A 27,600-nucleotide genomic window follows, 5' to 3' on the forward strand; every position below is an offset into this window, starting at 1 on the left:
ACTCTTCCTGGTTTGTACAAGTAGGTGGGTGGAAGCGTAGGAAGGTGGTCTTGGTGTTGCTCTTGCTGGTTTTGGTGCAGAGTGTGATGTTTGCAAAGGACAGCCGGCGGTGCTGCTCGACTGTGGTGAAACCAAAGTACTTGCAGAAGAAGAAGAGCAGCGTGTTGAGCAGGACAGTGGGGGAGTACGCCCCCAGCTGTTTACAGTCCCACAGAAACTGCTCCTCCACACAGGACAGGACACAACCTGCCAAAAACAGCAGGCAGCTGATGATCGTGATCAAAATATCAAAGACAGGAAAAAACTAAGGTGCTGAAGATAATTTACCTCCACCTGTGACTGAAGGTTTAAGGATCTTGGTCAACTCAGTGGAAAACCTGTCGTAGATGAGATCACTGAATATGTTCTCCAGCCGACCGTTCTGAACCAAAAACTACAGAGAAAGACAAAAACCAATATGGCTCATTAAACACTAAACACAGGATATGGTTATGACAAACAGGTGGGTGAGAAATTAACAGAAAAAGTAAACAATCGCTGAGTGTTGGATCACTGTGCCCACGGAGCAGCATGAAAGCCCCATGACACTCACCCAACCTCTAAATCTTATCATCAATGTGGAAGCTTGTGCTGTAAAAACAAGTCCACCTCCATCGACTCCGCCCAAATCACCAGAACACAAACGTCATGAAGCCCAGAATCCCCAGCCGAGAACACCAGCGTGCTGTGTGAAAAACATGCACACTAGTGTCTAAAGCCAGCATGAAGATATAGTTTAAGCCAGCCAGCAGACGTAATAAGTGAGAGAAGGGCCCAGAACGCCACAGAAGCCGAGGGACAGCAAACAGACCCAAAAGTCCAAGAAGGGCGCTGGCCAGCACAACCCAGGCACCATGGCCAAAAGCGCAAGACCACCAGCAGCCCCAAAAGGAACCCACCCGAGCCCCACACTCCTGGACCCCCATCAATCTCGGAAGCAAGAGCCACCCAGAGAAGGAGCCAGAGAGCCAAGTTAAAAAGAACCAGCAGGATCAGGCAGCCCATTTGTCAATAATTATAAATGTATATATTGTCATTTCTAGTCTTACCAGCTGAATGCTGAGGCAGAGGTAGAACAGCCTGCCGGGGGAGTACGGCTCTCCATCGGACTGTTTCACCTCCCTGATGAAGCAAAGCAGGCAGTCGCTCAGTTCAGCCACAGAGCAACGAAGGAGGTCCGCCTTCAGCGTCAGTGCATGAGCTAACAGATGAAAGAGTCACGAAAAGGTTTTAGTGGATTAGCTTTGACATCATTGCCTTCATGAGACAAAATACAAAAAAAATAAAGTTACACTCAAATTGTATTCATCTGCTCTTTTTTTATGAATTGTCTCAGAATGGAAAAACAAAGGTTTCTCACAGGACTATGGATTTTATGGTCTCTATACGAAGGTCAAACTTGACCTTGTTTTCCAGCTACAGGACCTGGGCATCGTGCAGTCACTGAGTCGACCATGGACTCCTCTGTGTACCAAAGTATTTGGCTTTGAGTCAAACGTGAGGCCCAAACTGAATCATGGAACAGGACAATGATCCCAAGCACAGCAAGATGGCTCAGAATGAATAAAGTCACAAAGTCCAGACCTCAACTGAACTGAAATGCTGTGACAGGACCTTAAGAGAAATTTATTCCTGCTAGATTCTACAATGTAGAGGGTGTAGTTACTTCTTCACAGGAAAAATGGGGAAATTTTCAAACAGCAGCATGAAGTTCTTAAAAGTTAGAAAAAGCTCCATCCTCTACCTGCACATATGCACGAACAAAGCAGAAAACAGCATGTTTATGACTATAGTAGTGTTTGCTGGGATTTTTCCACCTGAATTTTTTTAAACTCACTTCTAAGAGGGAAAAAATCTAAAGCTTACAGACAAGTAAAAAAATGTTACAAAACATACAAGAAACGGGCTCCGGGTTGGTTTGCGACTCTCTCCACTTGATCCATCTCTTCCAGGCATCAACTCCACATTGACTCTTGAGTGTGTTTTGCTTTGAACACACTGGTTGAGTAAAGTCTGTTTTAGGAGCGTCTTGCTCATCTTTCTTTGAAAGCTGCTCCAGGTTACAATCCTGAGACACACAGAAGAGTCAAAACCACAGAAAGGAAACATCACGCAGCTTCTAACCAGCTCAGCTGGTTTCTTACCTTGTTCTTGTCTTTGTCCAAAGTTTGTGGTACTAAAATTGGAGCAGGAGGAGCGACGGGTGATCTCTGAGGAGTTTCCAGAGCTGAAGGAGGAGAAAGAGGTGGGGGGTCAGGAAGAGGACTGCTGGGCATGTCCTCATCTGAAACTGGAGGGGAGGTTTTGTGGCCTCGCGGCTGAGTGACCGGCCCGGCGCTGGTATCAAAGAAATCCTCCTGGTTGTCAAATGTGGGCTTAAAATCTGTACGCAAGTCACTGCTGCAGCTCCTGGTGTGGTCTGAAAATAATGAAAAAAACAAGAGAGAGAAACAGTTCTTTTATCCTTGATATTTTTTATTATTAGAGAAAAAAAATATGTGCACTTATTAGAGATGGACCGATCCGATATTACGTATCGGTCCGATACTGACCTAAATTACTGGATCGGATATCGGAGAAAAATAAAAAATGTAATCCGATCCATTAAATATCATGAAAGCACCTCGCAAAACTTGCAACACACCGTAACTCACCTCAGAACGTTAGCAGTCGGAGCAGTATGCATCACGTGATAGAGCAGCTGTGGCATGCCGGACCTGTTGGTGGTCTGGATAGCATTTGGAGCTTCGCTAGCAACCCGGCATTTCATCTCCGACAAAGTTATCCCCGAGAGAAGTAAAGCAAGTGTGTAAGTCCATCTCTGAATGTTTGTAAAGCATTCCCACGTTAAGCTTAACAAGCGACTGCCTCTCTCTCTCTCTTGCTGCTACTTCAATCGTGAAACTGCTTAAATGATCAGCTGATCGGCTTTTCTGTCGCGAGTCCGTCTCTCTTGTTTGTTTTTGGCCCACTTTGCACCAGAAAGAGGAAACCAGCGGCTGAACAACAGCAGCACGTTTAAGCTTGATAAGCTGTTGTTAGAATTTATTTAATATTTCTTTCTACACCAGGATCTTTTTCTACGTAGCTGACGCTGGTAACTGTGCAGGGGCGGATCTAGCAAAGTTTAGCCAGGGGGGCCGATAGGGCATGAACAGGGAAAAGGGGGCACAAAGACGTACTTTTCTTTCTTATTCTCATTTAAAATGTCGAGCTTTTAATAAATAATTATCTGACACCCAAAGTTTTAATTTGATGTAAAATGAATAGAAGTCCATTACTGTATATAGTAACTATTAAGTCTAATATATATCCTAGTAAGCTATAGTACTTTTTACTTTGGGAAGGTACCATCTGTGCAGTCTGCAATTTTGTTGAAGAAAGATGTTGAATCTATTTAATATTTCTTGAAAAATAATTGATTTCTGTGCATTTTTTTTCACACTGCATCAAATTAAGGTTGATTACGTCGATTAAGCATCATGAGGTGGCGCGTGAGGGGTGGTTCCTTATTTTTTATTTATTTATGTTTGTTGTTGCTGGGAGTTGGAACCCTATTAGTTAGGTTGCTTAATATTTACGCTAAGTACTCTTTAAAATACCAGAATAGGGAGGATGGTGTAGGTCTAAGTTTATTAGATTGATCAGTATTGCTGAACTATGAAATATTTTTTTTGTATACAGGTATAACAGAATAGCTTTAGTGTAGTTGTTGTTTTAAACTTGAGTATGAACTTGCAGACTTGCAAAATGCAGCAAGATATTTTAAAAAACAGTTTTGTTGATTAAAAAAACACTATATCGGATTCATATCGGTATCGGCAGATATCCAAATTTATGATATCGGTATCGGTATCGGACATAAAAAAGTGGTATCGTGCCATCTCTAGCACTTATTACAGGAACACAGCACCTATAATCCAAGATCTTTTACAAAGCACATTCTGACAGCTCAAAGCAGTAAAACCAGCAAGTTCAACAACTGCAGCTAAATGGAGTAGAGCCAGCTGTTATTATTACTAACCCGAAAAACACACTGTATGTAAGTGTTGTTGAAGCTAATAGTAACCTGTGTATTAACATTATTAACAGGTAATACTAAGGTGTGTTTGTTTACAGGAAACATCACTAATCAGCCCTCTATGGTGACACAGGATCTTTGACACCGCTGTGACTGTCACGTCCATCCCGAGTAAACCGAAACATTAAGTCATAAATGACTGATGAGATCATAACAATGACACAAACAGTTGTTTGGCTCAGTTTGGTTCATGTGTCCATAAATGATGGAAACTAACTTTTCTTACCCGAGTACTACAGGTCGTCCTGTCCCTGTAAAAATATAACTCTGTAATTATTTCATGTAATTAAAAACAATTCTTACCCTCCAGGGATGAAGGCTTGGGTCTTTCTTCCTCTTTTATCATTTTTCCATGCTTCTGCCCTTCCTCGCTCTGCTCTATCTCCATCTCAGGCCTGATGTTGAGCTCGCCCTGTAAGTTTTCAGGATGCAAACTCTCCTTTGTGGATTTCACCGTTGCCTCAGAGCCATCTGTGTTCACAGGGAGGACCAGGGGCACAGGCAGCTGTGGGAAACACAGACTTAAGACTCGGGTTTCTACTGAGTTTAAAAGGTTGAAATGCGGCAAATGACAAATGTACTTAAAGTTAAAAGCAGCAGGACAAACAGCTTTCAATAAATTATCATCGTTTTTTAAATGAACCACAACTCAGAAATGTTTTTTTCCTCAAACAGAAAAAAACTTCAAGGATTTTTAAAAAATATGTAACCTAGAAATGACAAAGCAACATTTAAGTACTTTTAAAGAATGAGAGCATTTATCTTACAGTAATGGTCTCATATTTGTTTAAGATCAAAGATGTGTTTTACTTACCAGTAAGGGCAGGCCCACCGGCTGTGGGGTGTACTGGCTGTACATGTTCATAGGCACAGGAACGTAAACCGGCACTGGGACAGGCAGGACTACGACTTTAGGATCACAACGGTCTTCTAACAACAGAAAAGAAAAAATTGAGTAAACACCAAAACTGTTAATTCTGAAAAGATGGTACCTGTTCATGTTTCACAACAGACATTTTATGTGCTTCACCTTTTTGTGTCTCTATGTTAAGAGCCTCTTCTGTACAGGAGACCCCTTTGTTATGAACCAGCGGAGTACAGATGATCGACTTGTTCTTGAGCTCCTTTGGGACAGTCTGAACGCTGGCCTGAAGAACAGACAGGTCACAAAAACACCTTCAACTACGATCAAATCAAAATGACGACAAAGACAACTTCATTTGTAACACAGATCATATTATTAGGTCATTCTGAAATTTAGCCACTTCTAATGTATCAAAACAGAAGTTTATATAGAGGCACATTGATTAAAACATCTTTGCAGACTTACATGTCCAATGACCTTTGTTTGAATGTCAGTGATGGAGCCTGTGGAGAAATGATAACCAGAAAAAACATGGCAACAACTATAGTCAGAGCAGCTAAAACAAAACACACACAGCATCACAATTTCCCACAATTACTACTCAGTTTATTTCCTGGGTGAAATATCACCATGTGTTAATAAATAATGTGTCTGTGTGTGTGCGTGTACCAAGCTGTGGAGAGGCTGCTGGGCCGCTGTGCTGCCTGGTCAGAGCATTAGCCAAAGATAAAACATTCCCAATGACAGGAGAGGACTCTGCTGGTGCTGCAGGTACTGGAGATAAAGAGACTTCTGGAAAGAGAGGAGAGCCAGTCAGTGGTGCCAGTAACTGATTAAACTGCAGCACAGATTTATAAAGCCTGTAACTGACCCAGGACTCGAGAACAAATTATAGCCTTCACTTAACCAGGAAGCTCCATCAGGAGCAAATGAAACAGCAAATGTGCATACCTCCGTCGAGCATCTGAACCTTGTTACTGCAGAAGTGCAGGAGACACTTCATGCCACAGAAGTATTTGACCTCTCCCAGCAGTGGCAGACTCTGCTTTAGTTTCCCTTTGTTACTGCAGGTGTCACATTTTGCCACCTGAGAAAAAAATCAGTTAGGAGAAGAATTGGTGATTAAATTGTCTTTTTACAAATTATATTCAAGGGTAAAAGGAAAAAGAACCTTCATCTGCAGCAGACAGACTGTGCAGAGTGTGAGCATCACCCTTCACTTACATGGATGAGGAGCATTTTGTATTTTGAGCAGCAGGCTTCAGAGCAGAACTCGATGTCCGTGTCTTCACCCGGTGTCGTCACCAGACTCTTGGATATCGACTGGCAGTAACTGCACGAGCGACAGTGTTTACCCCACTTCCCTTTTAGCTCTTGACAAAAAAGTGTCTTGCAGGCTGCGAGAAGAGAAAGATGAGGCTCCAGTAAACTTCCCAATCATGTGAAATGGACCATAAACAAACTACACTGACATGTTCTCCCTACCATCGCTGCAGAAGCAGCAGTCTTTGCCGCCGACTCTCTTGACGTCTTTGATGATTCTTTCATTCTTACAGTATTCACAGGTAGCCGTGATGCTGTTGACCCTCTTAAATTCTTGAAAACAGGCCACACTACATGCAAAGTATATTTTTTCCTGCACACAAACATGGTTATATTTTGATAAAAATCAGTCCACATAAACATGAATGTTTCTAACAGCTTACAGGTGACAGAGAGACAGTTTAACAGCTGGTGTAAAACAGTGTTGAACTAACAATGCATACAATCAAGAGAGGAAAAAAAACAACAAAATTTTCAACCCACACAGCCCTCACTGTTTGTGGTTCTCCACATTTAAAGAAAGGACGGGAGAATGGTACCTTTCTCTGGATGACTTTGGGTGTAGTTAATACGATGCTTTGACACTGGGCGCATAGCAGCTTCGGTGGTGGATGGAGGAAATCCCTTTGACTTTGATCGGGGACTCCTGCTGGATTCTGGCTCTCCTGTAAATCAGACAAAAGAAAGAAATGGGCGAGCCATTGTTCAAAACTTCTGATAGAAATGTGACAAACAAAATCTTAAAGTCAAGCTTGCTGTTAAGAAAGTATTTCACCTTTGGGTGCTTTTAAATGTTTTTGGGTGGGAATCGAGGGCTTTGTTTTATTAGCATATATTAAATACATTACCCTGAAATCCATGCCACACTTAAGAGTGCAGAAGTTTCTGATGGAGGCATCTGACATGGCAAGGTGACAGGTTGGCACTGCAGTCTTACCACAGTGGTCACAATTCAATGAGGCAGCTGAGGAGAAGGGGAGGTTTAATCGAGGAAAGCATGAAACTGAGCAGATTTATGTTTGCACCTTTGAATTTGAAGTCTTTTCATACAGTTTAAAAAATGCTTTATCTCCAGGTTTTACTTTTATAAATAAAAAATAGTTAACACACAATGAAAGTTTGAAGCTTCTGAGTTACAAACAGAACTAAATAAGACAAACAGAAGCTGAACAAAGCATCCGTCCCGTACCTGATGAATTGACAGCCTGGATCTTGAATGCAGACACGCAGCTTTTGGTGCAGAAGAGCTCCACAACATTTTCACTGCTTTTGTTTTCAACCATGTCTGATATCGGAGAAGTGTTACGGCACATTGTGCACGGCTGCGGGGTTTGGATTTTCTGTGCAACAACAAAAAGCAAAGACTCAAATTCAGCTCGTGTCATTTTTTGAAGATTAGGAAAAAGTAACATTTTGCTTTTAGAAATTGCCTAAAATCTTAAATGAAAAATGAACCTCCTTTGATCCAGTTTTGTTGCAACCTGCTTACACTTGCAAACTTGCAGCCAAAGCTGCCTCAGATGAGTGTAGCAATGCCCTCTTTTCTTAATGTCATACAGACCCAGCTGTCTAACACTAAGTGACAAAAGCAATCTGAATCCTGGGTTTTTGGCTCATTATTTAACATATCCGATGTGTTTAATATTTGCCACAATACATTCACAACAGTAGGAAAAGCAAACTTTATCCTTCAGACCTGCTTGAATTGGGCCAGGCACTCTTCACTGCAAAGTTTGTTGCCGCCCTCCTCCATCTTGAGCGTGAGCGGTGTTTTACGGTGTGCGCGGCAGTTCGCACAGACTGTGATGTTGTTCATGCCGCAGAACCGCAGAAAACACGGCTCACTGCAGATCTTGTGGATGGCGTCCTCTTTCGTGATCTCGTGTTTGCTCTACAAGAAGATAAACAGAGGTCAGGCTCATTTAGAACACACGAATCCAGCTAACAAATAAACTGCAACTTAATCATCGACTGATGAAACTATTATAGCAGGCAGTGTCGTGTAATTAGATTAGAGAAACTGTTCCCTGGTCTCTTACAATGCAATATCTGCTGCACATGCTGCATTGTGAGTGTGATGAGACAGGAGCCACGGGTATTTTGGTGGACACTTGTTTCTTGTAGTTGAAGGAGGACAGGCAAGTCTGGCTGCAGAAATCCTTCTTTGTCCCCTCGTTATCCAGCGGGGCCTCGAGGATGTCCTGAGGCTCTCTTATCACTCTGAGAAAACGAGGAACGGTAAGATTAAAAAAATTCAATAGAGTGAAGTTTAGATGAAGTTGAAATAAGTTAAAGGACATCAGTTATTCTGTGAATGAGCCTAAAAAGAAGAATAATTAGAGCTGTTGGGTTTATCTAAGCACAAACCCTGCTGGAACAATAAGACAACCAAAGCAGCACCAAAACAAGACACAAGACGGAGCTCTTCGTCTGATCACTCGCGAGGGAAGCCGACTACGGTCAAGCGCTGTTCCTTCCACTTGAACCCTGTCAACCTCGGCCGGACTTCCCGTAGCGCCCCTTTTATTGTGTGTGTGTGTGTGTGTGTGTGTGTGTGTGTGTGTGTGTGTGTGTGAAAATATGGCCCTGTGAAACCTGCTCAGCCAGGCCTAGCAATGTTTTACTATGTTATCTGCAAAGGAATGCAACTCCCAAGATGACTGGCACGAGGCGCCTCCAACCAGCCCAACTAAGACAAACAACTGTTGTAACTGAACAGATATAGAGTGCGTGTGTTCCACCATACCATATATCACAAAACAAGATGCGACCTTCCCATGAACTTGGTAAAATGGCCTGCATTTGTATAGCGCTTTACTTAGTCCCTAAGGACCCCAAAGCGCTTTACACTACATTCAGTCATTCACACACAGCGCCAGCAGGCACCACCACCAGGAGGCAAACATGGAGTTAGTATCTTGCCCAAGGATATTTGGCATGCAGGAGGCAGCCTGGGATCGAACCACCGACCTTCTGATTAGTGGCTGACCTGCTCTGCCACCTGAGCTACAGCCACCCCTAACTTAACATGTGTATAAGGTACACCTAACAGCAGAAGGGAGTGAACAGAGAATGCACCCAGAACCTTAGCAGACCTAAATAAGGATGAGACATTTAACAACATACAAACAATTATATGTTTCTAAGTACAAATGACAATCTTAAGTTATCACTCTCACAAGAGCAGTCCAGCAACCAAAGACTGGGACTGTTAGACTCACTGAAGACAGAAGTGGCACGTCCTCCAAACTGGTATCTTTTGGTAACATTTCAGGAGGCAGGAAGTGGAGCAGAATGTGCCAGTGTGGTTTTTCCTCTGGTAAACTGTCTCTCCATCCATGAGGACCTGTTTGCAGGCGGAGCACGATGCAGGGACATCCGTGTTGGTGAGCGAGGGCTCTGCAGGTTTGGATTCATCGGTCAAGGAGAAAACCGACCCAATCTTTAAGTCCTCCTGTAAAAACCAGAACAGGAGACGATGCGCGGGTGGAGTGCTGTTTAAATGATCCCTTGGATATTTAGATGATTTAATGTGCTGTCTATGTTTTTCTAGTTACAATAAATGACATCATTGTGTCCAGTAACATCTAACTGAAATAATAAAGAAGTTACTGTATAATGTAAAGGGGAAAATGATTGATAATGATTGAGTATCTTACCTTTACTACATTTGGCTCCTTCTTGATGTCCTGATGAGAAACTGAGGCTGTGAGACTCTGGCTGTACCCCTCATCGATGGGCTCTGTTTTGATCTTGATGAAGAGGCAAGAGAGATTTGGATTAACTGTGTAAGGTTAATAGCAAAGGCCGACATGTGGAGCACTGTAAGGACTCTAACGTAAGTGGTAATGTACTGGAAAGAGATTTAATAAACAGAATTTATTGTAATCATGAATTGCTGTTATCATTCAGTTGTTAATAACATTTATTCTGTCACTGAATCCAAACTGGGTGTGGCTACTAAAGAAGACATTTTTTACATAAAACTTACGCAGTTGAGATGTATTACAGATGGCTTCGCGTCTTTAACCTCACAAACTTCAGATGAAGAGCTTTTCTTGTCTATAAGGACAAAAGCATGAACAATATTTCTGCTTTTGACACCTAAAAGCTTAAAAACTGCTGTCCAACTGCAAAGTTCAGCGAGCACAGCACAATAGAGCACACTTTCTCTGCAGTTTGAAATATGACTGGAGATACCCGTCACAGTGAAGGTCTGGGCCTCGTACACCATCATACACCTGTTGCTGCAGAAGAACTCCAGCCTGCCTTCATCATTTTTATTTTCAATCATGTCTGACAGCTGATGGGACGTCTGGCACATGGGGCAAAGCTGACGAGTGCCAACTTTCTGCAAAGATGACGAATGAAAAATGTGAGATGAAGAACACCATTACCTTAGACATATGTTGTAAAGTATTATGCCTACTCCACATTTATGAAGGTGAGACTCATAATGGTTTTTAAAACTGAACTGAGTGTCTTTAACAGAAGTTATAACACTTTGCTGTTTGCATTTAAGCTGCACATGTTTTGCTTAACACATGAAACACAAAGCCTGGTGATGACCTGTTATTAGTTCGTTTAAATTATCGGATGCTCTATGGGTTAAATGTGCCCTGATTTCTTTTTATTTCTCAAGTCCTTAGTTTTCAAACATCCGGTCCTGAAATAACATTTAATGAACATTTAATAATTTCTGTGCGTTTTCCTCATACTGACACAGTAACAGGATGTCTGGATTATATGATGGAGTTACATTAAGCACAAATACATTAAGGGAATATATAAAAGATGGCCTCATGTTACCTGCACATAGCTACTTTACCACAGACATGGTTGCTTGATTATGATTAGTAATTAACAGTTCTAATAACTAAGAATAATAAAACATGCTCCTCGTTCTCTTTCCTCTCAACTAGCCACCTTCCAGCAATCTCTTCCTGTTAAAATGGAGTCCTTCCTTTGCACTTTGCACATTCCTGCTATGAATTTGTTGTTTTAGGCACATTCAAGTCTTTTTGTCAAATATGGAGATAATGTGTTTGGGGTTTTTTTTGTTTTGTTTTTATTTCTGCACCTCTTTAAACTTGACCAGACATTCATCACTGCAGAGGGCTTTACTGCCGTCCTCCAGCTTGACCACGAGACATTTGTTGTAGCAGACGGCGTCACACATGTCGCAGAGAGACAAGCGCAGGTTGTTGACTTTGCGGTAGCTCATGAAGCAGGAGTCACTGCAAAGTCTGTGGACCACGCCGTTCAGGGTCACCGTGAGTTTGCACTAAGGTTGGAAACGGAATGTGTTAAGAGTAGTTATTACAAAAATATATTATGAACGTGATAATAATAATAACAAGTTTTAAAGTAAAAGGATGGAGATATTCTGCAGCTTTTTTTTTTAATTGTCACAAACACTCGCCTCCAGCGTTGTCTAAGAATCCTTAAACAGTTCATGACAAATGCGCTACAATCCCTAATGCATATAAAACAGAGTTCAGAGTAATTTACTTTATTTCTTTTCCTTACATAACAACATCTGGCACACATCCTGCACTGTGAACTAGGTCCCTCTTTTGGTGGAGGCTTAGTAGCAGCCTTTTTCATTTTGGATGTGACGGAGGAGAGACATGTATCGCTGCACAACTCCTTCATAGTTCCCGAATCATCCACCGGAGCCAGGATGATGTTTTGAGGTCGCGCAATCACCCTGAAGAAATAAGATCAAAGAGATCAAAGAGATTTCTGAGTCACTGAGATTAAATTTTTTGTAGATCAGCATGTCAAGTTAGCACATTCACAAACCTGTTGAATCTGTAGAATGTTTGTTTTTGTGCATTTAACCCCGCTGCTCATTTAAATGGAGAATTAAAATACAGACTTACTGAAAGCAGTTGTGGCACTTTTTGATGGGTATTTTGATCTCGCAACGCTTTTCATGTAAGCAGGCCATGGAGCAAAAAAACTCCTCTGTGTCTTTCGGCTTGTAAAGTGTCTCTCCTTCCAACAAATTCTTTTTGCAGTGGAAACAGAGCGTGCACTCGTCGGCGATGAGCAACACTGTGTCGTTTGGTTCGACAGCATCCTCCTGTGGGAAGAGCCTCTGTTAGTATATAGGGATTAGAAATCCTCCCCAGACTTGAATGTAAGCTCTGTTTTCTGTGACTGAAGCGGAAAAAGAAACAAAGCATACTCACAGTGTTTGTCTCTTTTGATTGGTTATCGTTTTTTCTCTTCACTGAAGGGAGAAATCAGACATGTGATTACTGAAAATACAGCTGCTGTTCATGACTTGATCAATAACCTTTAGGAGTCACACAGATGAAATTATTAAATATGATCCAAACTTTCCTCCTCCACACAAAGTCAACGTAAGGCTTGTTGGGACACACTTAAGAAACACTTACTGGATTTATCTCACATGTTGGAGGCATATGGACACTTTTTAAATAGAAGATGTCAAGACGAATGAAGAGAATTATAATAAAGGGAAAAGAAATCGATACTTCTGTTAAGAACTTTCAGAATAAAAGCAAAGACAGGATGCAGAGATTTGTAAGATGAGCCTTTTACCTACAGTTAAGGTGATTGCTTGGATTTAGCAAGTAAAAGTACAACAAGTCACAACATCACAGACTTCTACCAACAGTATTTGAATTCTATGTTTTTCTGTTACTAGATTTCTCTTTATAGAGACATGTTTGTTAACAAACACATCAATAGTCTTATTACTATCTTCATATAACAACATCATGGTTATTACAAAATAAGAGTTTTTGATTATTTGTAAATCCTGTGAAAAAGTTATCATTCAGTCGCTTTTGGTTTTGAAATAGTGACAGTGAAAATTTGACCACAACACTATCACTTCTGAATATGAGGAAACCTCAAAAGAGTGAAAAGGAAGAAAAAGAGATAGGAGTGCCACTTGAAAGGCTGATTCAGTCTGAACTGTTTTTGCAGTAGTTACACTGCCTCGCTGCTGGATTCTGTGGCTTCTCATGGCTCAGTATGATTTTATTTTACCTTTTAGACGTGGCATCAGAGCACTGTGGTCCTATTTTTTATGAAATCTATGACAACCCAAGATTTTCCTCACACCCTATTCCTCCACAAGTATGCAGATAAATGCTACACAAACATAATTCATTAATTTCAATTATATTATCATTTCACACTAAACCATCTCTGGGGTTTTGAGGGGGAAACTCTAAGCCTTTCTCTGGCTGTTCCAACCACACCTTTCAGCTAAGAAAACTGAGCTCATTAAAATTAGACAGTAGAAGATTGGAAGAATGTGGCCTTGTCTGATTACTGCTGATACTGGGATGGTATGGACAGAATCTGGCAAGAACAATATGAAAGCATTGATCGATTCTGCCTTGTATCAACAGTTCAGATTGGTGGGGGTCTAACAGTGTGCAAGATCATTTCTTGGCACAGTTGAGCACCGGTTAAATGCCAAAGCCTACCCGAGTACTGTTGCTGACCAATTCCATCCCTTTGTGACCCGATTTCAGCCAAGCTTTGGCTGTCAGAGAGATGGCCTCAGATTTGACTCTAGAATACTTTGGTTTTGGTAAATTCAGTGGTTACAATGTGCCCAAAACCTCTGCCACAGGGCCTGGAAGCAGCCATCCTCTGATGTCAGAATTTTCAGATCATGTCAAACTGGTTCTTGAACATGACGATGAGTTCACTGCACTCAAATAGAACTCACCAGAACCCAATCGAGCACCTTTGGGAGGTGGTGGAACAGGATATTTGCTGACATGCAGCTGACAAATCTGCAGCAACTGTGTGATGCTATCATGCAGACATGAACCAAAATTTATGAAACTATACCATGAAGGATTATGGCTGTTTTGAAAGCTAAAGGGGTCAACACAGTGCTAGCAAGATGTACCTGATTAAATGTCTGGTGAGAGAATAACTTGTATGTGATAAAAACAGTTTAAATTGTTTCGTTTTAAGAAATGAGTGCTACACGTCTTTTATAACATCTCTGATTTTGACCTGAAGATCCAGTAAAAAGATGTGAAAAATGGACGTTTGACAGATTAACTGTGGATTACCTTGATCCATCTCATCTGTCAGTCGCAGCTTGTAAGATTTCACACAAAAGCGGCCGCAGAAGAGCTGCACCACATTCTCATCGTTTTTAAAGTTAACCATGTCAAAGACAGGTCGAGAAAAGAGGCAAGTGGTGCAGCGTAGGAGCATCCTGGAGTTCTGCAGAATAAATGTTTTTTTAAAAAGAGATCTTTGGGTTTTTGTGTAGATTATTACAACATTTTGGTCCCACAACTTTGCATTTTTCCTCTCTGATGTATCCGCACCTCTTTGAACCGCTTCAGACAACCACCGCTGCAGAATGTTTTGTTATCATCCTCCAGCTTCAGCGTGAGCGGTTTGCTGCGGCACACAGAGCTGCAGTTCTCACAGATGCCCATGTTGTTCTTGCAGAAATCATCGAAGCATGCGTGGCTGCAAAACCTGATGACTGCCTCGTTCAGGGTCAGCTCACATTTGGTCTGAAGTCAGTGAGAAAGGAGCCGTGGACATAAGATCATGGATTATAAAAAACTTTTTTGTTTAGTTAGTAATATTAACAAAATGCCATTGAACGGGATAATAAAGACATACAGCTCTTAAAGGAGACACTGTGATGTGCATGTACATGCAATTAAAGGCAACAAATACGATTTTTTTTTAACCATAATAAAGGGAAAAATAAAAACTCTGAACACCCAGGTATCAAAAGAAAAAAAAAAAGTGCTTACACTGCAGACTTTTTTGCATATGTTGCAGACTGACTTTTGTGTTTGGGTGGATGCAGACTTGAAAGAGCTCAAGCAAGCCGGGCTGCAGAAGTCCTTCATAGTTCCTTTAGTGTCCACAGCAGCCATGATGAGGTCCAGAGGCTGCGATATCGCTCTGATCGAAGGGGAGGACAAACACTTAACACAGACACTTATATATCCTATAACCATCCTACCTGCTCAGCGACAAACAGGAGAAATTAATTAAATAATCGTCACCTGCTGGACAAAGCGATTCATTCAGCAGATGATTCCATCAGGAGCTGCTCTGAAACACGGGTCTAAACTGAGCAATCATCTGGTGGCTGCTTAACTAACAGTGACGTCATGCAGTTTATAACTTAATGTCATTATAATGTCATATTGTTGTATATACTCTTTGGTTATGCTGCCCTCAAGTGGATGAAAGTCTTTAATAGAAATAAATTAAAACAGTCCGTGCCTGTTAGTCATCAAGAACAGAGCACAGTTTCAACAACACTCACTTATGACATTGGTGACAGGTCTTGGTGGCTGGTTTGTTGTAAGAAAACATCTCAAACAGACAGTTTTTGGAGCAGAAGACGTCTGAGAAGCCCTTCTTCTGGTAAGCAGTGTGTCCCTTCATCATGCTCTTTTTGCAGCGGGAGCAGTTCATGTGCACTGCCTGAAATGTAAAAGTGTAAATCACAGAGTTGATTAAACACATTTTTACAGCATTTTATGCACTGATGAGCTACAACACTAAAACCCAAACGTGTAAAACACAGATTGCCATTGCCGTGGTGCGCTAAAGACGATCTCTGACACAGCCCCCAAAGACAGTTCAGCAATAGCATGAGGAGGTGTTCAGCTGGTCTCCAACTCACTAGCGAGAACCACCTTCAATCCACAGACCATGCTAGCAATTTCCCAGAGTCAGACACCTGAACACAGAGATCCTGTGACCACGCCCTGATGGGTCTGAGCTGTTCTGACAGCACGAGGGAGATCTGCCTCTGATAGAGCTGTTCTCATAATCCAAGTGATCCCTTTAATGGTATCAAAGTTTTACTGACAAAAGAAATCAATCTGAGTGTGCAGTGAAAGAAAAACAGCTGGCATGTTTGTCGGACTTAAGAAGATTTTATGTGTTATGAAAATAAAACTAATGGACATTTAGTCTCTTAAAAACTTTAAAAGGCATCCAGAACATTTATGGATTTGATCATTTTCAATTCAGTTCAATTCAATTTTATTTATATAGCACGAAATCACAACAACATTTGCTTCAAGGCACTTTATACTTTAACATAAATAAACTACAACAATAGCGTTTTAATCCTTGTAATTGATAGATAGATTATGGAAAACACCTTTCTACAGGCCTGATATTTCATACATTCAGCTCAGATGATTTCACCGAAAATATATATTTTACAGACAAATTCTACTTCGTTGGAAGAGAAGAAAGTTTTCCTACCTTTTCAGAGCTGGGCTTGTTTGTGACCTCTGTAAGTGGAGTAGGTCTTGCACTCTGTTTCTTGTCATCATGGACGGGTTTATCTTCCACCGGCTGCTTGTTACTCAAAGATGACAACTGGGAAATGTGGATGGGATGCTGCACCTTCTCCTACATTTAAAGAGTAGTTTGTAAAGAATGCAGCGATGCTTACAGACCTCACATTTATTCAACTTTTTAAAAGTGTCATTTTCAGCAGGTTGTAAAACATAACAACAAACTGGACTCACGATGTCTAGTTTTGGGATTACTATCTTCACTTCTTTCATCAGAGCCATGGGCACCGATAGGTTGGTCTTCTTTTCTGTGACTAGTAAAACACATTTCCACTTTAGTGAGTCAAACCTCTCCACAGTTCCCAGTTAACAGAACATGAACCCATTTTTCACCAGATTTAGTTTACCTTCATTTAAAGTGGGAGCAGAAGCGTTACTGTCCACATCCATCCAATCATCATCTTCATCATAGTCCTCCTCCACATGGTTCTCTGTGTCGATATCCATTGCCTCTGCGAGCTCTTCATCAGCACTGTGCTCGTCTCGAGACGTATTTTTCTGCTCTCCGTCACCATCCTTGTTGCTCTTCTTGACTTCTGTTGTTGCATCTTCATCTGTTACCCTGGGCTTTGTACCTGAACTGTTTGAGCGACCGTCTGCAGCAATCTCCTCATTTCTATCATCGTCGTCATCAGTGTCTATGTCGATGTCAAAATTCACATTCATGTCCTCATCATCGTCACTGAAATAAATACTTGGCTCAAGAGCTGTGCTAAAAGATTTCTTCTCCACAGGTTTGCTGATGTCACTCTTCACCGGCACGTCCTCTGCCTTGTCTTCTTTCTCTGTGTTCACGGCTTCATGTTCATTTGGCTCCGGCTGCTCTTTTTCAATCTCCTTCTTCTTTTTCTTTCTTTGGCTTTGTTTTCTTTTGCTTTTTTTACCTGTGGAAAAGACAAAGACAGATCTGTAAGAAGAATATCTGCATTTTTCGTACTTTTTAATTTTTAAACATTTCAGCTCACTTTTTAATAAAGAAACATCCTTCGGAAATAAGCAAATAGCTAATATTGTCCCACCATACATCAGTTGAGGACTATACAAGGTGAATCATCTGCCATAATAAACACGAATACCACTCAAAAATAACTGCAGGCACGACTATTATATCACACATCAAAGGAAACTTCTGAACCTTCATCATCTTCCTCAGCATCGCTGTTTCTGGGGGTGACAGGCTCCATGACTGGCTGCAATTCATCTTTAAAGGAAAGAGGAAAAAAGGAACTCGACAGTGGTTCAACATTATTCCAACAAGTGGCGGTAACGCAGCAAGAAAAAAATAAACATGCATGGAAACAATCGGGGTTTCTAAACATTCTTAATGGAGTTTTGCAAATGCGTTGAGGGAGGATTTGGGTGAACAGAGATTTGAGTCACATACCTGGAATCTCAATTTCCTCCAGAGTCTTTCCTTCGAATCGTTCGAGAGATCCATTCTCCAGTGCCGACAGAAGCTCTGATATTTTTGCGACATCGGCAGCTGCCTCGGGCGTCTGATAATACTCCCAGTCTGTCTGAATGTCACAGCCCAACAGCTTAGCTAGCTGAGTGAGCTCGTCATTTTTAAGGCTGAGAATCTGGAAAATTCTTACTATGTACTTACGAAAACACTGAGACCTGAGAGCTTCCTGGTTCTTTGCACCACAGCGATTAACGAACATCCTGATACACGCGTGTCCCTTGTGAAAGTCTGACCCTTTGCCACCAGGATTCCCAAATAAGAAGGGATTGTCCTTACCTACTCCACATGTGTCCCTCTTGTCCACAAGCACCGTTAGCGCAGAAAGCACTTCAGGGCTCAAAGTAAGAGCAAATATTTTTCCATTTGAGTTACTAACACCAATCGTGACTTTGTGCTTGGACAGAATTTGCTCCAACTGGGTCTGTGAACCAGCAGCATCTTCCTGAAGCTCTGCGGAAGCCCTTTCCTTGAATGACTGGAGTGTCACCCTTGAAACATCCTGAATATTTTTGTTTAAGAAGGACACGAATGCAAGTACCACTTTGAGAAGCGCGTTGTAGACCGGTGTTACTGCATACATCATCAGGCTCTGGACTGCAGAAGCTGTTGTCCTGTTCAGGCACTTGTAGAGCAGCATCACATCTTGTGTAAACTGTAAGGTTGGCTGGCAGGGTGTTTTTGGTTGTGATTTTGCATGGGAGGGCCATTCTTTCGTACACAGCTTAATAAATGCCTCAGCTTCCTCTAACACCTCTTCATCACCATCCTTCAAAGCCCTGGCGTATTTAATGTCAGCGATCTTCTTCAGCGAATTTCCAAGCTTCCAAACGAGAGATGGTTTGTCAAACGACTTCGACCCCTCTTTGATGCCCGCAATCTCCTGGACAGCTTCTACAACGGCGTTGAAGTTTTGGGGCTTGACTGCGTCTTCGAAGCTGTTTATCGACTTCTTTCTTAACGTTATCAGGATCCGTGCCATTTGCCTCAGCTTCTGAGTGACGTATCCCTGATTCTGTTTCTTCTCTCTCATGTGGTAGCAACATTGTGCCAATTGTAATATGTAAGAATCTTCGCAAACTACAGAGGAAATATCGTCTTTCTTCATTTTTTTCAACATCTTCTTCACACCTGTTGAGATCTGTTCAGGGTCCGTTAGTCCAGTGGCGGCAACCAAAGTTAAGATTTGACTTTGAACGCCTTCTGGAGGTTTATTGGATGCCATCGAGGGACACTTTTGCATATGATGCCACACCACTTTACGATCATACATGCGTTTACAATATACACAAGTGGCGAGTGTTTTAAATGTGGACATCTCCGATTTTCTTTCCACTTTCAGTTTTCCTCTGCGAGCCTTCAAGACTCCTTGGTTGTGTTTGAAGTTTCCTTTGTTTCGCAACATCTCCAGACGCTTTTTGCGTTCCTTGCTGTTCCTGCGCATTGCGTACACTTCAGCAATTTCAGGTTCTTCCTTTCTATGCGTGAAAAGGTGACGAGAAATTTTAGTTTGAGGTTTCCCACAAACGTAACAGTAATTTCTCTTAGTGAAGGAAGTTTCTTTAGACTTTCCATCAGAGTCAGACTCATCGGAGTCCGACATATCGTTCGGCGCTTTGGAAGAACCGGCCTTCGAGTCATCTGCATTTTCTTCAAATTCCTGATCCTGGTCATCGTTTTCGGTAAAACTGTCATCATTGCTTGGTTCATTGTCAATGACATAATCTTCATCAGAGAAGCATTCTGCAGAACTGAATTCCTCATCTGAGTTTTCCACCTAGAATTAATTAAGAAAAAGGCAAATTTATGCACCCAACACACAAATCTAACTGCACTCTGATTTTCTTTACAATAAACAAGCCACTTAATACTCATGCTGATAGTCCAGACTACCATGTTCTCTCTGTCTTAGTTTAGTTCAGAGCGAGTTCTCCTTCGTTTTTGGCCGACATATTTAGGCTTAAAATTCTGTTTGGATGGATTTTAAACGCTTTTAATAACCTCAACAGAACTTTACACTTGAATCATAGTTATTAAAGAGAGGCATCAAATCACTCCCTGTCTTCACCACCCACAACACTGGATGCATTTATTGCAAACAATGCATTTTGACTCAGAATTAACAGCATTATGACTGCTACTGTGTATTTAGTGCCTTTTTTCATTCACAGATGTCGTTATAAGCAGAAGGTCTGCAGAAGAGACTGTGCTGCTAGATTACCGATGGACTCTTAGGGAAGTTAAACCCTTTTAACCCTTTTGTAAATACCAGACATCATAAAGTGATGAATCCCGAGTCTGCAGTCACATTTACAGTGCTGGTGTTTAATATAAAACAAATCTTGTTCAACACCTACTCTTTCATCCACTGTCGAAGACGCTGCAGTCTCCATTTCTGAGGTTTGTGGTTCTTTGTTTTGATCCTGTAAATAAAAAGAAGACAGCAAAGTCAAAAAGAAAACTTCCTGTATATATTCTCTAGGGGTGCAACGATATTCGTATCGATATTGAACCGTTCGATACAGTGCTTTCGGTTCGGTACGCATATGTATCGAACAATACAACATTTGTAATTTATTTTATCAACTTTCCTTCTGACGATGCTGTCTGTGTTGAGCGCTCAGTGAATCTGCGTTCGACTACTCCGCCTAGGCTGCACTGTCGAGCGCAGATCCACTGAGCGCTCAACACAGACAGCATAGTCAGAAGGAAGAGCGCAGGGCAAGCTAGCGAGACAGAAGTTAAGCTCTCCTTGCAACAGGCAAATTGAACCTCATTCAGATCTGGCGTTTGGAATTATTTTGGTTTTAGTGTGTTAGCGCAGTTAGCTCGTTAACGTGTTGGCCGTCTAGCCCCATGCACGGAGCGATCGGCGGTAGCTCGTTAACGGAGATTTGCCGTGTTGTGGCGTTAAGGTCATTTCAACGAGATTAACGCTGACAGCACTAGTGGGAACACAACGAATATGACTGCACATTTACGCCGACATCATCCTAGTGCAAAGACAAGTGGAAGCAGAAAAAAACAAGCAAGCATGCTACCAACTTTAGCCGAGTCATTTAGACAGCTGTTAGCACATGATTCTCCTTATATATGTTTAATATGCTGCTGAGAATATAGCCCAGAAGAAGCGGATAGTATAGCTTTTATTTTGGAAAGAGACATTTCTCTGTAATAAACTCTCTTTTCCAAAGATGAGTGATTCCTCAATCAGATACAGGGCTCGCAATATCGCTAGCCCGACGTCCCGGAGCTAGCGATTTTTTTTCAGTCGGGCTACCAAAATCTATCTCTGCCCTGCCCGTAGGAAGGAAAAATATATGTCAATGCTTTTGCATTCTTTCAGAAATGTAGCTGGGTAATTATGTCATTGGCATCGGTGAGCCACTGTCAATATGTGACATATTGAAATCGCGTTTGAATTTGCGCTTGTTTTTTTTGCTTTCAATTTGCAATCGTGCGAACTGTGTATAGAGAGCGACAGCACTGATCTGTGAGTGATGATAATTTGTGCACCAATTCCTCTGACATCGTCTTATTAATTGTTAGCTTACTATGCAAACATGACAAGTGAAATCTCCCGCAGCAAGCTTAAATATGTGAGAGGTTGATTGCGCAGAGAATCGCTGAGCTTATGTGAGTGCGTGTGTAAAAGCAGCAGGAGAAGTTATGACATATCAGACTATAAGGCAAAAAGAAAGTGCAGCTTTATGGTTTCATGGACAAAAGAATTTCTTTGGCTGCAATATGATGAGCTAAATAACCAGGGCTGCACATAAGTGGTCCGCAGGTGTGCATTCGCTGTCAAAATAAAAAACACGCACAAGGGTTAGGGTTAAATTTAAAAACTGTACTTTTGAGTTAAAATATATATTTATAATTTTAATAAATGACAAATTAAAAAGGCATGAACATTTTTTTGTATCGAAAAAATATCGAACCGTGACACCAAAGTATCGAACCGAACCGAACCGTGAATTTTGTGTATCGTTGCACCCCTAATATTCTCATATACTGTTATGAACAGAGGTTAGAAATTTACACACAGAGACAAAGAACAAAGAAGTCCATCCAACATCATACCAAACCAAATAAACCTACTGCTGATCGCCAAGCGTAAGAGGACTGCCCATAGTTGTAAGTTATCTCCTCGCCTGGAGATATTTTCTTCAGAGCAAACAGGCACAGATGTGGTTTCCCCTCATGAGCAATTTTCTTCATTTTGCAGTTGGGGCTTACGTGATCATCATTCACGAGTCGTCCGAGAGTCCCATCCTCTGCAGAAGCATCAATGCTGCAGGGCAAATGCTCACAATGAACCTTCAACCACTGTTAAAATTATGCATTTTATCACAGTGACTCGGACTGATGGTGGTGACGGACAGTCAGTGTCTGCACGTTCAAGCTATCTTTATAAGTAGGTTGAGTAAAGTAATGTTAAAGAAAAGCATGTTTCATGCACATAATGAAGATTTTTTTTAAAAACCTGGATCTGACTTGATATCAACCTTTCTCAGGATACACGAGGGCTTTCTATTAAACATGAGCTTTTAGACATTTTAAAACAAGAACCCTCCTTATATTGCTGAAAACTCACCACCAGCTTGTTCCGTTCCAGGAAAACTGAAACAAGAAATTGTTGAGGGTGTCTACACATTTCTCTGGACGGGTTTCTCCACAGGTTGAGATGTTCCCCCGATACTCAACAACAAAGTTGGATGGCTCAATGGCTTTACTGGTGAACACACCTCTCCCTACAAATATGCAAAAAAAAAAAAAAAAAAAGTTTGATTCAGTTACTAATTTGTAGTCATAAGACCAATCCATGGTAACAACTAGACCAATAGTAATCAAATAGTATTTACGAAAAGAAAAGTGTAGCAATAAAGTTTCCTGATGTATTCACCGTTTACATGATCTATTATAAGATTACCTTTCAGTGTCTCATATCAACAATCAACAGGGGCTGAGACTAACAGCCAGTTTACAAAAACAACCATAACAGGGCGGTTATAAGGGATTCATGACCAACCTTTAGTGGAATTAATAAACATTTCCTTCAGGAAGGATTTGTCCTTGCAAGCCTTTATGTGCTGCATGGCATCCTGCTCAGGAGTTAGCTGTCCGCCTTGCTGATCCACATCATCTGAAGAGTCCAAAAATATTATTGAAATACAAAAATCATTAACACAATTTTCACATAAACTATTTTTGATGTAAAGATGAAGATGTGTTATCATCTGTTTCAAACAAATAACAGCATGCTGCAGTTTCTCTCGCCTTTTTTAGTTTATTCACCATTCATGTTGTGGAACGAAGCAAACTATGTGCACGCCCTGGATACAGAGGGTGAGTACGTCCTCACCTTTGGTCATGTTTTAAAATTTTGTTTGGGTAGATCTTAAAGGATTTTAATGAGCTCCCTGAGAGTGATGAATATTGTAGTCAGTCATTATTGAATGTAAGTAGACAACACTGTCTAGTTCTTTTTAAAAATCCTTCATAACTTCAATAACCTTTTAAGGTTGTTTTCTCTGTGTAAGTACTGTTCATGACAGCTAACCCAATATAGTGGAAAACTTAAAAGTTGTAGCTTAAAAATACAAATATCCTCTGATTATAGCCTTGTAGGGGCAACTTAGGCCTGCAGGCCCCGAGAGAACAGGAAACAGTTTAGAAAAACAATATTTTGATTTTCTAGTTGCATTAATAAACACATCTGGACAAAATTTAAAGTGGTATTAAAAAGGTTACTGGAATATGGCATCCCTTCATTTTGTCCTCATGAACATTTGTGTGAAACCTGATCATGTTTAGCGAATGAATTCTTTGACCCTCCCATCCAAAATCTTCAGCTTATTTTTGAGTCCTTAGAGTGTTGAAGTTGGAGATTTTGAGATTCATTGTGTTCACAAGAATAGTACAGACATTTGAGGAGTCCAAAAGAATAATCACTCCAGGTTAATAGGTGCAGAAAGGCTCATCTTTGCAACATACCGCTCTGCTGAGGTAGAAAATCTGACTCTTCACGGTCCACCACAGAGCTGCCCTGCTCCATATCTGGCTCCAATTCATCTTGAATGATCAAAACAGACTGCATTTATTCACAACTCCTTAAAAGACAATCTAATGACCACTGGCAGGCTAATGTGTGTTTATGTCTGCATAATACTGGACACAAACCTTCAATCTCAATCTCATCCAGAGAGGTTCCTTTGAATCTTTCAAGAGAGCCTTTTTCCATTGCCAGAAGCAGTTTAGCAATTTTTGCGAGTTCAACAGCCGCTTCGGGCAGCCGATAATAATCCCTGTCCATCCGGATGTCATGACCCAGCAGTTTAGCAAGGTGAGGTAGCTCGTCATTCTCCAAGTTAAGAATCTGAAAAATTCTTGCAATGTGCTTGTGAAAATGCACGGACGTGAGGTGCTCTGGGTTCTTTGCAGAGCACATTCTTGTGTAGACCCGAACACAGTGGCCTCCGTGGTAGAGGCTTGTGGATGAACCGTCTGGCTTTGCAAACAAGAAAGGATTGTCTTCGTGTACTCCGCACGCTGGTCTCTTGCTCATAAGCAACGTTAATGCGCTGACGAGCTGAGACGTCAACAAAACAGCAACGTTCTGCCCAGTCTTGCCTGCAATATTAATCCTGATAAAGTGCTTGGACAACACCTGGGTAGTCTCGTCCCGCTCCTGGAATGACTTAAGGGTAATTTTTGAAACCTCGGGTGCGCATTTGTTTAAGACTGACACCTGTGCAAGTATGACTCTGCAAAGTGCATTATACATCTGAGGGGTTTCATACTTCTTCATGCACTCAATGGCAGAAGCAGAAGTCTTTTCCAGGTGCGTGTAGAACGTCTGTATGTCACGCGTGAACGGTATCGTAGAGGGGCTGTGTACTTTGTGTTCACTTGATGAAGGTGCATCTTTGTGAGGGCCAGTTTCCTTCCACTCCTTCGCACACAGCATCATGAATGTGTTAACATCTCTCACGGCCCGCTTACTGCTGTCGCTCTGTGCGACAACAAATTCTCCCAGTTTTTTCAGAGACTTTACAAAAAACAAGGCAAGGCTCGGTTTGCTGTACTTCTGCTTTTTTTCATCAAAACCAGAGAGGTTTCTGACAGCAGCAACAACTTTGTAGAAGCTTCTGGGTTTAAGTGCTGCTTCAAAACTCACTATTCTCTTATCATGGAGCTCTATTAAGAGCCTTCCTATTTTTCTCAACTTCTGTCTGACGCGCTCTTGGTTTGTCGGATCATTTCCACTGTTCTCAATAAGACTCTGGGCCATCTTCATGAAAAGGTAGTCATGTTGAATTAAAAATACAATTTCATCTTGTTTCATCGGTGAAAGTATCTCCCAAACTTCAGACGGAAACTTTTCAGAGAACTCCGACTCGGTGACATCCCCCAAGATGCTCGTCTCGCCATGTGTTGCAGCATTTATTGTTTGCTTAGCACACTTTGCTACATGCCTATATAGGTCTTTGCTTTGAAGCATTACTTTACAATAAATGCAGTGCACAAAATTTTCAGCAGTCATTACATAGCGGGATGATCGTCTTCCCACTTTTAGCGGTCCTGTGTTACTCCTCAGAACCTCTTGATTATGTTTGTAGTTTCCTCTTTTTCGTAATTTGGCCAGCAGACTTTTACGTTCTGCTGAGTTTTTGGGTAAAGCAAAGATTTCAGCGATTTCAGGGTCTTCATCGATGTGCCTTGAAAGATGCCGAGGAATTTTGTGATAACCTTTCCCGCAAACATAACAGTAATTTTTCTTTGTGAAAGATGTTCCTCCGCCTTTTAGTCCAGCCTTACTGGATCTGTCTCCTTTGTATCTGTCTTCTTTGTACGTCTTGTCTTTGTCCGAGTCATGATCATCAGAACTCGAAGTGTCATCCTCCTGAATTGATGACACTCTCCTGAAGTTTTTCGTCATTTCTTGAGAATCTGACTCAGAATGTGGCGAACTGTCCCTGGATGACCTTCCAAGATCAACAGAGTGGTCACTGTCATGACTTGGACCTGGTAGTTCGCTGTCATCATCCGAGTCTTTAAACTGAAAATACAAATTAAGAGCATGTTGACAGACTACATTTGGTTCACTAACAGATACTTTATATGTATTTATATGCATTTAGCAAACACATAGCTTCAAGGTACTGTGCAAAACCAGAGAGACAGACCACTACACACCTTCCAGACAAACAACCTTCAGCAAATGTAGAATTTAGAAATATACCTAAAAAGCATGGACTATAAAATCTTGCACAGGTAAAATATGCAAACTCCGAACACAACGGCCCCCGAGAGACCATAAGGTTCGAACCAGGAACCTTTTGTACTTCTGTACTCCAAAACAAAATTGCTGCTTGTTTACGTACTCTTCTTTTCTTGGGTGTTGATGAAATTTGATACATTTTTTTGTCTGAAGTACTTGGTCCATCACGTGACTCCTGTAAATGTGAAATAAGACAAAAAAACTGAATATAAACATTAATATTTGGAAATGATTACATACCAAACTGTAAATTTGGACATATTTGTGTACTGGTTTGATTGAGTTTTTACTGTTACAAAACATTTTTTTTATTTGTCTTAAAAAGAATTCAAAAACTTTGCACATCTGCCACATCCCAGAAAACAAAGCACACCAGGCTAAAGAAAGGCATCAATCTCAGACTGGTAGAAGGATCCGAACCAAAGTCAGATCACAATCTCATCATAAAAGAGCCACTCTGGGGTTCTCATTCTGACCACATTTGGACTACTCGTTGGTACTAGCCAGACTGAGAACGCCTCCTGTAAAACACTATTAGTTCTAGAGTAAGTGTAACGCTATTTTACACTTATAGATGTCAGGTTCTTCTGAATGAGCACAGAGAACTGTTCTGGTGTGTTCAGAGGGAGTGAGTGGAATATATAAAAATCATAAGAAAGGCTTCTTTAATAATATAAACATACCTTGGGACGCCACGAGTAATAGGAGCTGCCGTAGTTGTAAGTTATCTCTTTGCCTTGAGGTATTTCTTCCACTGCAAAGAGGCACAAGTGTGGCTTCCCCTCATAAACGATCTTCTTCATTTCACAGTTTGGACTTATGTGATCATCATTCACAAGCCTTCCAAGGGTCTTGTCATTTTTGGAAGCATCAACGCTGCACATACAAAAGTGTCCCCTTAATAAAAGGAAGCTGTAAATAAACAGTCCAAAACACTTTAAAAATGCAAAACAAACACCTTACCACCACTGTTCTCCATTCCATGTAAACTCATATAAGAAACCATTCAAAGTATCACCGCTTCTCTTCTTAGGCCTCCCGTCTTTGCGAAGAAAGATCTTCCCACGATACTCGACAACAAAGGCAGATGCTTTAATGGTTTTGTTTGTAAAGACACCCTTTCCTAAAAATTTTATTAAGAACATAAAAATTAGGTTCAACAATTTCCCTATAAACTGTTTACACTGG

The 27,600-nt window shown here is 41.2% G+C and overlaps 1 protein-coding gene across 2 annotated transcripts in view; it reads right to left on the reverse strand.

The window, feature by feature from the left end:
* Positions 1 to 27,600, reverse strand: part of LOC113014180 (uncharacterized) — a 30,730-nt gene that overhangs the window by 2,631 nt on the left and 499 nt on the right. The window contains exons 2-45 of one of the 2 annotated variants that reach the window (XM_026155540.2): positions 27,376 to 27,535; positions 27,096 to 27,288; positions 26,516 to 26,587; positions 24,312 to 26,190; positions 24,126 to 24,203; positions 23,161 to 23,274; positions 22,726 to 22,882; positions 22,230 to 22,422; positions 20,486 to 20,551; positions 18,051 to 19,905; positions 17,802 to 17,867; positions 17,014 to 17,550; positions 16,841 to 16,920; positions 16,572 to 16,721; positions 15,616 to 15,776; positions 15,092 to 15,245; positions 14,648 to 14,842; positions 14,384 to 14,540; positions 12,506 to 12,546; positions 12,194 to 12,396; positions 11,838 to 12,018; positions 11,389 to 11,592; positions 10,509 to 10,659; positions 10,300 to 10,370; positions 9,968 to 10,060; positions 9,530 to 9,762; positions 8,348 to 8,528; positions 8,005 to 8,199; positions 7,498 to 7,648; positions 7,157 to 7,272; positions 6,848 to 6,973; positions 6,471 to 6,621; positions 6,210 to 6,382; positions 5,937 to 6,072; positions 5,655 to 5,777; positions 5,451 to 5,488; positions 5,151 to 5,268; positions 4,935 to 5,047; positions 4,424 to 4,625; positions 2,184 to 2,458; positions 1,936 to 2,107; positions 1,089 to 1,240; positions 328 to 433; positions 1 to 246 (exon numbers count right to left, since the gene is read on the reverse strand). The exon at positions 1 to 246 is cut by the window's left edge and continues 3 nt beyond it. In XM_026155540.2, the coding sequence (XP_026011325.2) occupies positions 1 to 246; positions 328 to 433; positions 1,089 to 1,240; positions 1,936 to 2,107; positions 2,184 to 2,458; positions 4,424 to 4,625; positions 4,935 to 5,047; positions 5,151 to 5,268; positions 5,451 to 5,488; positions 5,655 to 5,777; positions 5,937 to 6,072; positions 6,210 to 6,382; positions 6,471 to 6,621; positions 6,848 to 6,973; positions 7,157 to 7,272; positions 7,498 to 7,648; positions 8,005 to 8,199; positions 8,348 to 8,528; positions 9,530 to 9,762; positions 9,968 to 10,060; positions 10,300 to 10,370; positions 10,509 to 10,659; positions 11,389 to 11,592; positions 11,838 to 12,018; positions 12,194 to 12,396; positions 12,506 to 12,546; positions 14,384 to 14,540; positions 14,648 to 14,842; positions 15,092 to 15,245; positions 15,616 to 15,776; positions 16,572 to 16,721; positions 16,841 to 16,920; positions 17,014 to 17,550; positions 17,802 to 17,867; positions 18,051 to 19,905; positions 20,486 to 20,551; positions 22,230 to 22,422; positions 22,726 to 22,882; positions 23,161 to 23,274; positions 24,126 to 24,203; positions 24,312 to 26,190; positions 26,516 to 26,587; positions 27,096 to 27,288; positions 27,376 to 27,535 (10,218 nt within the window). Of the gene's footprint in view, positions 247 to 327; positions 434 to 1,088; positions 1,241 to 1,935; positions 2,108 to 2,183; positions 2,459 to 4,423; positions 4,626 to 4,934; positions 5,051 to 5,150; positions 5,269 to 5,450; positions 5,489 to 5,654; positions 5,778 to 5,936; positions 6,073 to 6,209; positions 6,383 to 6,470; positions 6,622 to 6,847; positions 6,974 to 7,156; positions 7,273 to 7,497; positions 7,649 to 8,004; positions 8,200 to 8,347; positions 8,529 to 9,529; positions 9,763 to 9,967; positions 10,061 to 10,299; positions 10,371 to 10,508; positions 10,660 to 11,388; positions 11,593 to 11,837; positions 12,019 to 12,193; positions 12,397 to 12,505; positions 12,547 to 14,383; positions 14,541 to 14,647; positions 14,843 to 15,091; positions 15,246 to 15,615; positions 15,777 to 16,571; positions 16,722 to 16,840; positions 16,921 to 17,013; positions 17,551 to 17,801; positions 17,868 to 18,050; positions 19,906 to 20,485; positions 20,552 to 22,229; positions 22,423 to 22,725; positions 22,883 to 23,160; positions 23,275 to 24,125; positions 24,204 to 24,311; positions 26,191 to 26,515; positions 26,588 to 27,095; positions 27,289 to 27,375; positions 27,536 to 27,600 lie in introns of both variants that reach the window. The other variant, XM_080296309.1, reaches the window with a different exon arrangement.

Source organism: Astatotilapia calliptera, chromosome 22 (assembly GCF_964374335.1).
Source record: "Astatotilapia calliptera chromosome 22, fAstCal68.1, whole genome shotgun sequence".
NCBI classification, from domain to species: Eukaryota; Metazoa; Chordata; class Actinopteri; order Cichliformes; family Cichlidae; genus Astatotilapia; species Astatotilapia calliptera.